This window comes from Phallusia mammillata, chromosome 7 (genome assembly GCF_965637545.1).
Source record: "Phallusia mammillata chromosome 7, kaPhaMamm4.hap1.1, whole genome shotgun sequence".
In the NCBI taxonomy this organism is placed as follows: Eukaryota; Metazoa; Chordata; class Ascidiacea; order Phlebobranchia; family Ascidiidae; genus Phallusia; species Phallusia mammillata.
Window position 1 is genome coordinate 6985620 of NC_137258.1, and position 11419 is coordinate 6997038.

The 11419-nt window shown below is 36.2% G+C and overlaps 1 protein-coding gene across 1 annotated transcript; it reads right to left on the reverse strand.

Annotated features, from left to right (window-relative positions):
* Window positions 1-134: 134 nt before the first annotated feature.
* On the reverse strand, window positions 135-11398 carry LOC145237115 (diacylglycerol lipase-alpha-like). Its single transcript, XM_080099868.1, has 24 exons — window positions 10067-11398; window positions 9437-9611; window positions 9275-9371; window positions 9051-9155; window positions 8398-8539; window positions 7883-7970; window positions 7176-7310; window positions 6918-6995; window positions 6700-6824; window positions 6182-6362; window positions 5798-5953; window positions 5377-5497; window positions 5200-5305; window positions 4160-4301; window positions 4032-4100; window positions 3702-3856; window positions 3239-3365; window positions 3030-3152; window positions 2874-2956; window positions 2556-2638; window positions 2386-2474; window positions 1907-1964; window positions 1502-1806; window positions 135-1382 (listed from the first exon to the last, which is right to left on the reverse strand). Exons 1-24 carry the CDS (start codon window positions 10159-10161, stop codon window positions 1293-1295), a joined length of 2928 nt encoding a protein of 975 aa, XP_079955994.1. The 5' UTR covers window positions 10162-11398; the 3' UTR covers window positions 135-1292.
* Between the last annotated feature and the right edge of the window lie 21 nt (window positions 11399-11419).

The window sequence follows — 11419 nt, forward strand, 5'->3', positions numbered from 1 at the left end:
ATTGACCTACATCAATTTTATGCCTGAGAGGGTCATGCATAACAAATTGGTTGAATGCTTTAAGTCTACCTATTTCATTTGATTGAAGTACCAAAAACCTTTCTTTTTTCTAAAGAGAAGCAAACTAGTGAACGAACGAGCTGCTGTGTTCATGTTTTAAGCAAAATTACACGACAACACATAAGAAATAGGTGCTGGGAGAACTGAAGCACTGGCAAGCAAAACCATACAATGGGAAACACATTATAATTTATGTCTTGCATTGTGGCAAGACCAGATAAAACATGGTAATTTGGTAAGCTTTAGTTTGCAACTGCACACAAGAACAGGGTTTGACATAAAATTATTCATTGGTTGACCAGGTTTCTGCATTCTTATTATTTCAATCTAAACAATTTTATTATCTATGACTTATACACAACAAGCAATTTTAAAACAAACATAAATGCATGCATTTATGCCTCTTGCTGGGCAGCTGATATTTAAATGTACTGACTAACATTAGTTAAATATGCATGGTATTCAAGTGCATCTTTTAACTTCTTTGGGTAAAAATATAAAGCACAGGCCTTAGGTGTAGAAATAGGTTTTAAAAATAAAAAGTGTATCAGATTGTTGTGGTTTATGGAGTTTAAAGTCTTCTATGAACGTGAAGATTGTGTACACAGTGACACCATACAGACACATTATGCGTACCACCAGTTGCAAGACAATGACAGGAAAATGGATGGACAAAAACTTACAGAAACTTTTTACAGGATACTTAAAAGATAAAAACTTTTGGACCATACAGTGTTTCGTACATGATACAATGGAAGCTATGGGCTAATGATGTTACCAGTTCAGTACCATTACAAGTAAATATTACTAAACTTATCCATGCAAATACAAAAATATTTGGTATAGTTCAGGTTGGAAAGACATGCAATATCATTGTTATCTGATTGAAAATCCCCTTAAAATCGCAAGTGCACACTAAGGAAGCAAACAGAGGCAGTTCCAGACCACAACAGGATTTGAACTGTAGCTGTCAAAAGCTAATTAAGCACTTGCATCTGCACGCAGAAATAATAAAAAAATACACCACACATAAACTGTACAGAAGTGTTCAAAAGCATGGAGACACAGACAAGTTCAACAAATGCATAATACTGAACAAATGATTGCATTTTCCCAATAGATGAAACTCTTGTTATGCAGCAAAACAAAATTTTGTCTCTGTGTGTAATGAAAAATCAGGCAAACAACAGTGAAATACTGCCAGTGGAAGCTGTTGATTTGAAGTGGATTGCTTATTGCTTGATCTCTGATGACTTTGGGCTGGATGGAGTCATTGGTGTTGTAATACGAGATGAGGGAGCTGACCCATATTCACGTGACAGCTAAAACAGAGAGACAGAAAAAAATATCACACACAGTTCCATCCACTGCAAATTGGCTAAACAGATAATGTTACATGTGTTTATGTCCAAACAAAACACTTTATTTATTTTGTTCTTACTGGCAGTTCATCAGGTCTGGAAGTCTTCTTTGTGGAATGAGTTCTTGGTGGCTTGGGAATAAGGTTGGGCTCAAACTGGGCACGTCTCACAACATTTCGATCAAGCGAGTAGGGTTCCGCACTAATCACAGGTGGGCGGGCAGGCATGGATAACGACCGAGAATAGCGACTTTCTGATGTTGCTGCTGTTTCATTTTGTGAAAAGGATTGTGGTTCAGTGAGCACCACATCCATGTAATCACCGAAATGGTGCACCATTGACTGGCTGTGGGCAGGTCTGTCATTATGACCAACAGGTAAAGTTTCTGTTGAAAAAGCATTGGACATGGTTATAGTGAGTAGGACATTTGCATCATAAGATTTCTTTATAACAGTGTGCTGAGATTTTTTCTGTCGCACTGTTACCTTGAACTTGTGGTGAGTCTATCCCAGTTGCATTGCTATTGTTGATATTGTGATTTGCCTGTTAAAGTAAACACACATAATGTTTGATTTTTTTCAATCACTGATTAAAATTGATAAAAGTCAGTGGTTCTCAAACTTTTGAAGCATGCGGCGCATTAAAGAACTAAAATTTTCTTCCGCGGCACACTTCGCAGATACACATAACAAAAGTTGTTCAAAAAAGCTTAATTTTCAACTTTATTGTGGTGGGTAAGGACATGTTCTTAGCAATAACAAAAATAGGAGCTTTGAAATGTTTTCATGCACAACTGTATTTCTTTATGAAGTTTAATAACACCAGAGAACATTCGCACTTTAAAATAGGAAAGATTTTGTGGCACAGTTGGGAATCTCTCATGGCACACAGTTTGAGAATCACTGATGTAAGTACACAGAAAATTAAATTGATACAAAATCTGGTAAAAGGAAATGTCCCTTACTTCTTGTTCATCAACTTCTACTATCACGTCCACTGATTTGCTTGGGACTAGCAAACTAGAACCTGCAGCTGGTGACTCCACTCCGAAACCTGTTGGTAACACTTTGTGTTCAACCATTGAAAAGTTATGATCACTACACATATATCTTGAAGGCAAAAGCAATGGCTTACTTGAACCGGACTCAGAAAATGAATCCATCCTGGCCAAAGGAGCCACAACCGGTTCGTCACCAATATTTTCAGGTACTGTAGCCCTTAAAAAATAACACACACTTTCCCTAAGCTTGTAGGTTATTCAAATTTGCCACATAAATAAATTTCAAGACAAAGGTAGTACATTTAAACATTTTGCACATGATTAAACTTGATTTTTCTTGTTTTATTCCATTAATATTTGTCTACAAGGAAGCAAAAACACAAAATCTGACATCTGTGGGTTATTGCCAATTAAACCACAAATAGTGGCATTCATAACTGCCTTTAAAATACCTTTGTTCTGGACTTTGATGAAGAGGTATATTCTCAAAACCATGATCTATATTTGCAGCAGGGGGCTGCTCAATGACGGGTTCCTATGACAACACATGTAAGTAGAATTTTGTTTTATTTTGTGGAAAATTTAGGTACAATGATCAAAGTGACCACCTTTGGGTTTTCAGCCAAGTCACTTCTTCTGCTTTTTCCATTTCTTGTGAGCCCACCAACTGGCAATGTTTCAGACTCTGTGTATTTTCGAGAGTCAGCAACTATCTGGGATTGCTTGATAACCTGAAAAAAAAATGCCAAGTAAGTGATTTGCAGTGGTTGTGTCAGAAGTTCAAGCTACAAATGTGCAACTGTTGCATAAAAGTTACCTTTTTCATCGCCTTTAACAATTCGTTCGGAAAATGGTGGACAACCATTTTATGTGAAATTAGGAGTTCATTGAAATCATTTCTGTTGTCTGATTCAATGGCAAAGTATTTGTTCCTTTCAGAAGGCCTACAACATATTTTTACCATCATGAAAATTTACTTGGTTGACTGAAATATTTAGTGATCTAATGGAGTAACTTTTAATTTGTATTGGTCATATTAAAGAAATTCAATTAAGGACATTATTGTATTACTGTATAAATATCTATGACATATTAGAGGCAAAAACTTGGGAAAATGAATGAAAGGATTGTATTTCAAAAAACAAAGTCATATTTGCTGTCTGTTGCACATACTATTTTTTTGACACTTTTCTTCACAAAAAGATGAATTTTAACATTTTTCACTTTGTCAGTTTTTTTTGCTTGGTGCTTTCATAAAAATAAAAAAATGCTGTAGCTACTTGGAGCAGAAGTTTTGGTCTTTGGTTGGTTTTCTGTACACAATATGAATGATTTTCCCGGGAGGATAAAGATCCTCACTACAGCTGGTGTCAGAGCAGGATTCAGTTAGATTGTCTCCTGGATGATCCACAAGATTCCTCTCTTCCTCCATTGGCTAAAAAATACATAAAATAAGTTTTTTTCCAACACATTTATCTTTAATGTAAAAAATTCCAATGATAATACATTCTGTATGTAAGCGAACTGTCAACTTGATGTGCCTACCTCCTATCACGTAACCACAAAAATGTTGCACATAATGCAGTGGTAACAAAATCAAATCAACCTACCACAGCATGCTGCAAAAGCTTATGCCTGCTTTGTGTTGTATGGACAAGGTTTCCCAATATTACTCGATACTGAAAAACAAATTATCAGCATTTTAAAAGTGCAACAAAACTAAGCTAACTTATGGTACCTTGGGCAAAGATGTAGCTTTTAGCAAGGAGGTAATTTCATTTCTCAATCTTTCCAATTGCACAATGCCTGTCCTGGTGATCATGTCCTTTCCCAAGACAGCAGTATTTATGTAGTGCTTTGAACCCTCCATGGCTGCCAAACTGCCATGAATAGAAAACAAATAAAACATGCTTAAAAAACAACAGCCATAAAATGCTTCAAACAGTTTATGTAGCAAAAAACACTAATTTGTTAAACTTTCGAACTGGCGATCCCCTACTATGAGGCTGACATGTGCAGTATACAAGCAGGGTTCCCGCGCAATTTTTGTTTATAAATTCCATGACTTTTCCAAAATTTTTCAAGAAAAAAACCCCGAATTTTCATAACCTTAATCGACAAAAATCGAGCAATTCCCATAGTAAAACTAGAAAAAAGACTTTGGTATATGTAGCCAATTTACCATACTTGCAACGAATATATAAACGTTACGTAATTTGAAATTCCTATCTCTATCTGGCATTTTCAGGCGCCAAATTCCATACTTTTTCAAGGACTTTTGCAAAAGTTGGGTTTTTTCAAAACTTTTCCAGGCCTTAAAAATACAAATTTAAATTCCATCACCTTCCCAGGCTTTCCATACCCGCGGGAACCCTGTACAAGGCAGGCAATGGTACTTGTGATTCAACTTTTGGCAGTTTCTCCACTGAGCCTATGTAGCTCAGTTGTGTGAGTGTGAGTCCTGGAAAGATCCAGTCATGGGTTTGAATCCCACCTCTAGCCTGCGCCTTGCCATATGGGAATACTTGGGAGACACATAGGCCTGGCATACTATGATGTTAATCTTTATGGAGCATCTTTCAAAAATTCACATGTTGCAAAGCTGGTAATTATCAGGGGTTATAGTTTTAGTACCAAGCTTCTGAAATCTATCCATCGAGTGTGAAAAAACTTCTCCTCATAAAAAAAGAGAACTAAGCCAGTTCAGTAACGCGTAAGTATGTGCCACATTGCAAAATATCTGCTTCATTACCCCAGCCTAGTAACCTGCTTTCTCACCTTAGTAAGCCGCCAGGTGGTGAATATGCATAACATATGAGGTGTGGATATCGCCTTTTGAGTGAAATCGATAAAATGACAGCAACCCCAGCACCAAGCGAATGACCTGCCGATACAAAGTTTTGTGTGAACAATTGCCTTATTTAGAGAAAGGTATAAATTTTGCAGCAACTTTACCTACGATCACCAGTTGGTAATCCCTTGTCCCCCGTGATAAATCTCTGCCAAAAGCTTGTGACAAAATCATTTCCTCCTCAAGTAACTGTTGTCTGATATAGATTGCCCCTTGCACAATACCCTAAATATAAATCATCATTCATACAGGGTGCAGGGGTGAAATGTGTTGTGTTTGGCCATAAAGTGGTGCATCTCATGTTATTGCTTCATGTCTGGCTGAGTACATCCAGACTGTTACCACAAATAATTCGGCCAACTTCATTTGAACTTTTGCTCACAACATTATGACGTACTGCAGATTTTGATCAATAACATTTTTCAGAAGTGAAGCACATAAAATTGAAATTGGTAAGTTTCTTAGTGTACTGGCATGATATTTTATTTAACTAGCATGGGAATGCTCAGAAAAGAGTGTTCAAACCTTATGTGCCTTCCACGAAGAATCGCATTCTGGTATTTGCATGGGTGTAGCCACAATATCAGTCAATGCATCGATGTCACTCAAAGTTCCTCTGATAGTCACAACAATGGATTTCATTTTGTGATCAACAGCAACAAAGAATGGCTGCTTGTATAGCTGAAGCATAAACACATTTTTTTAACTGTTGTGTTTTTTTTAAAAAAACAGAAAAATGCTAGAAACCAAATTTTTTTGGCAAACTTTGGATCATAGAAAACAAGTTAAAATGGATTGATACTGAAGAATTACTCCTCAAAAATAGAATTTGGTTACCTTGGGATAAAACACTACAACTGCAAACAGTGACCAAATTAAGTTTAAGCCACTTCATCATAAAGCACTTACATCATTGTTCCATGACACATACACAAGATCAACATCTCCCCTCAGTCCGTTCTCCAGCATGGTTTTTCTGATTGCAGATGTGCGCCATTCACAGCAGGTGTCCTTTCGTATAGTGGCTGAAGCAAATGGCCTATGATGGTTGGATGTAGCAGGGCAGCACGATGTTCTATCAGCCCCACACCTGCCCATGCATCAGGTTTTTATTGTGTTTTACATGCAACATGTGAGGAATATGGCTTTAAACTGTAAATGTCATTTAGTGCAATGACTGACATGTCCAACAAGATTATGACAAAAAAAGACAAGGTTGACATGTCAAATAGATGTGGCACGTAAGAACCACTGACACTAATATATGGACCCTATGACATGTATTTCAGTTCTTTAATAATGCATATGCATGACATGGAAATCCATGCACTCATTAATGTAAGCAACCTTTTCAGTTACAAAAAAATAAATTTTCACATGCAGATCGTAGCATTTGATAATGATCATATTACAGGAACATGTCATACATGCATTCTTCCATGAGGTAGCAGACTCCACAGGCCATGTGCGAGTACATGTACATGAGAGGGCCGTAAGATGCCACAGCATACTGGCAGTAGTACGTCATCACACTAAATTCATGGGCTTCAGTCTGAAATATCCAAGTTTGATATTACTGACACTGAATGAACACTTTTATTGGCAAAATACAAGGTCTGGGGAAAAATGATTCGATGTAACAAACCTGGTTGGAATGATCCATAAATATGGTATTTTCAGTGATTGGCCGGCCACACATATATTCCTTGATTGGGTTGTCATCCTGTAAATATCAATGATCAAATTGAATATCAAGACTGGTTAAGACATGCACACCTTTTGACAAACAAAATTTACAATTTAAAGTATAAATAAATGTTTTTGCTGTTGCACTACATTTTTTTCTCGGCTCTTGGCTTATATTCACTAGGGTTTGCAATGTGAGGCACATAGGAAATCCCACCGATTTTTGTATTTCCTCTTGAGAGCGTTGTTGTTTGTGACGCAGAAGAATAAAGCCAGCTACAATGTCTGAAGGAACAAGGTCCTGATTTCGGAAAAAGTCACCAAATATGCGAGCAACATCATCAAGGGCTGCCTAAATCGAATAAGAAATCAGGTAAGTCAAGTTGATTGTGGAAACCTACTGGATTGGTGGTAAGAATCAGAGACCAAAATGTGACTTAGCAATGCAGCTTTGACAAATCTACATTGATTGATTTAGTTTAATACTTTCAATCAAATCAACATAGTTAAATGCATGTTATGACCCTCCATAACTTTAGCACAATTGAAAAATATTTGTCAGCTACCCTGCATGCCCCATATCAATATCAAACCAGAATACAATAGTTATGTACCAGTTTTTTTTAATGCTATGGTAAGTATTTCATTGTGTCCTTTTCTCATACATGACTTACCCACAAAAATTGTCATATCAATGCATACAAAGCAAAAGCAATGGAGCATGAAAGGCATGATCAACTTATTTATTGACATGGGCATTTATATAATTAGCTAGCAGACAAATTTTATTCCAATTGTGGTTATAATTTGAAAATCTCATGGTTGATTTTGATAACAAAGTAGCAAACCAAAAAGAAGAAAAGATATTCATGTGTTATATATATATTGTTTTTGTAAACTTTTGAAACAACACATATCACCAACCTTGGCATTCGAAGAGCCAAGGCGGCAACAAAAACATTTGGCAAAGGCCCCTTTCCAAAATTGTTGCCTCTTCTGGTTTAGTTCAGATCTAAAAAATCACGAGTTTAAACAATTGGCAACATGCAGCAACAATCGCGTTTATTGCAGTTATTGAAATTTTGATCAGTTAGCTAAATAATTCGGTCCAAAAAGAAAATTGTGACGGTACATAATTACTATTACCCTTTGAGAGTGGACTTTTGCACTCTGATTACAAAATTCCCACCAATCAAGAACAGAGCACGATGAAGGTTATTTAATTAATATCAGTCGAGGACACTCTCGGAAGTACGTCATTGTAGTACATCATAAATTATTTTTATAAAATGCCACATACACAGCTACAAACATTGAAAAAAAAAAATTATCTGACATCTTAATGCTGATATGACTAAGTAATTGAATTATTGGTGGAGTTTTGCATTTAAGTTTATATATATTGGAAGCAGTAAATTGATTTAATAACTTAATCCTACCTCATGTGGTTTATGTTAGTACTTGAAGAGCGCTCATTGACAGCTTTTTCAAATCGGTAAAATGAACCGCCAGAAGAATCAAAGGTGCAGAAGGCAGTGAGAATGACAATAAATATAACAACGGCATTCACACCAACAATAGCTAAATACAAAAAAAACAGACTGCTATTTTGGATGACTAAAAGCCCATAGGACCGATTTGGCCTGAGGCAAGTTTATTTCTAAACAAACCCCTCTGTGACTAATAGTTTGTCCAAATACAACATATGTGTGCTATTTAAACAACAGTGAACAAAAATCGAATTATTTATTTAGACATTGAAAAAAAATTTGCAGTTCTTTTGCAATTTTTCAACATGGTGGCAGGGTTACATGTAATTTGAATTTATATGTCTGTTTTGAACACCAAACAGTGCTCATAGATTCACTAGCATTTTGCACATCATTTTAAAAACAGCAAATACATTTTCTTATACATTTCTAAACAACAAAGATATATACATCTCAAAGTGTTCATTAAATGTTACTACAAAAAGAGTTTTTAGGACATAGCAGTTGAGGCCACTGAGTCACATATAGGTTTCTTACACTAAATGGAAATCATGTAAACCATGAATTAAATGCAAACAATGAAAAAACAAAACCATTATTACCAGCATGAACATCATACAACTCCCTCAGTGACTCACAAGCTTTCCAAGTTTGAGTGAGTTTAACTGCCACAAATATAGTGTATGCCACTTCAACTAAGCCCAAAACTGAAAAAGCAATTGTATGTACATTAACACAAAAAAAACTGTTTAACAAATGCTGTTACCAGATACAACAATTGACTACAAATAGTTTGGACAATTTAATGCATGTCTACTTAACTTACCTAATCTCACATAAATCACATATTGCAAAGGCTTTCTAGGCTGTGGGTTCATGATTGTTCCTTGCATGCTGAATCCAACAATTACGATTTCTATCAGCTTTAAACACAAAACAAAAATAAAACATTTAAAGTTGAAATTATACGTCCAGCTTAGAAACCAACCACAGCAGTTATAAGTAATCCCAAATATCCAAATGAAAAATCTCGAATTTCTATTGCACAAGTGGCTTTAATTATGTCTGATGCATTGGCATTGAGCATTTCCATTTCTTCAACATTAAATTCTGCTCGTTGAAGGTCAGAACTGGTCATCAGATGAACAGCAATCACAATAAATCTGAAACAAACAAATACAGAACAAAATGCTTTCACATAAAGTACAGTTTATCTAAACTGGCAAGAAACACACCATATATATTGTTTAAAAAAAACTTTAGGAATTCCATTGCTACCATGTCATTTATCCCATTTTATATAAAATTATAAAATATTTTTCCATCTCCATGGCTTAATATATATAGATCAGTGGTACTCAAACTTTTTTATTGTTGGGGCCAAATGGCAGTTTTTTAAGTGTGTAGGGAACCGCAAAAAAACGAAACCTTGAGAAAATCAATAAAGATTATTACTTTGAAAGCTAAAATAGCAATGTTTGGTGGTTTTCTGAGGTCTGGTGCAAGCCGCAATATAAGTAGTTGGGAGCCGCATGCGGCCCCGAAAACCGAGTTTGAGAACCACTGATATAGATTAAACAAGCTGTCTGCAGATGTACAAATAAACTAAAAAACTTACAATATTAAATGTATCATTCCCATCATGAAACTTGGAATAACCAAATCATCGCTGCCAGTCTCCCACCTTCTTTTGAAAGCAACCAAACCTGGCATATTTGTCTTTTGTGTTCCTCCTCTTTAAAATGTGTTAGCAGTACAGTGGTAAATGAGGTCTGGGTGGACTTCAAGTATTTTAGCATAAATTATCTGCATCATGTAATGCACAAATCTGCACTGGCCAGGTGGGCCACAATGCACAGCAAGCACTGCAAAAGTGAAGAGCCTAAAAATGTGATCCTGGCAGCTGTAGCTGATTGCCGAAAACAAACCCAAATGGTAAAATCTTTTTTCAATTTGTAAACAGGTTTGGCAAATAGCGCTTTACTTGCTAAATTACTGATCTAAATAAAGGCAAACTATAAAGTTTAATTTAATATCTGTCACGTTTAATTTAATATCTGTGCACTTTAAAAGGCAATGGGAACATCACAAAAACAACATCCAAACCCAAAGGAACAAAACAACAAAAGCCGATTTCGTCGCTTCACTCGATACATACGCTTTGCGATTACGACACGCATGATTGCATTTACGGAGAGATGATGTTGCCACAATTTTGGTTCGAAAAAGGCTTGCTGAAAAACCACACCGCCTTGAAAGGCATCTTTGAAGCATTCCCAAGTCAATTACAGACCATGAGATAAAGATAAAGTAACTGCTTCAAAACAGGGTTGTGTAAGTGTCCAAAAACTCACATAAACGTTGGTTCGGCTTTGGGCTAGTTTCAAAATTCATCAACTACAGTTCTATAAAAACTCAAGTAGCAACATATCGCCTGTATTGATCGCTCAAGTGGCGATTGATGATACAAGCACGTGCGTTACCATAACTGCTTATTATCAGAGCACTGACAACAAAATACCTAGTCTTTACGTTTTGCTTAGAAAGTATGGGAAGCGGTTGGTCAAACGCGAATAAAGCCGAAACTGGAGAAACATGCAAATCTTCGGACATCAAAAACAAAGGTGAGATATTTTACAGTCCTGGAGCCCAATATAACAACCAGGCTATATTACGTTTTCCACAAGAAGCGAAAAGTGTTTTCATTGTTTGTAGGCCTATGCTGTAAAATGTTACGCTTTGATGGTTAACCAAGGCAAACAAAAATATAAATGACTGCACCTAAAAAAGAATTTTCAACTCCCAGATAACACGTAGTATGACAGGCCCTGCAACTAAACTATTCTTTCGACATGGCAAAGTTTTGCGAACGATTTGTTTTGCAATTGTCACCCGCATTGTAGCCTATATCTGGTTACCGGTATATAGGAACACGTTCTTAAACAACAATCGCATTTCGGCCTTAAACACA

Bases quoted from the DNA above. Each gene is read 5' to 3' on its own strand.
- LOC145237115 (XM_080099868.1), bottom strand. From the start codon at position 10,161: ATGCCAGGTTTGGTTGCTTTCAAAAGAAGGTGGGAGACTGGCAGCGAT. The intron at 6,825-6,917 runs GTTTGTTACATC...TGGATATTTCAG, and splicing joins TTATGGATCATTCCAACCAG to ACTGAAGCCCATGAATTTAG. The intron at 3,366-3,701 runs GTAGCTACAGCA...AATATGTTGTAG, and splicing joins GACCAAAACTTCTGCTCCAA to GCCTTCTGAAAGGAACAAAT.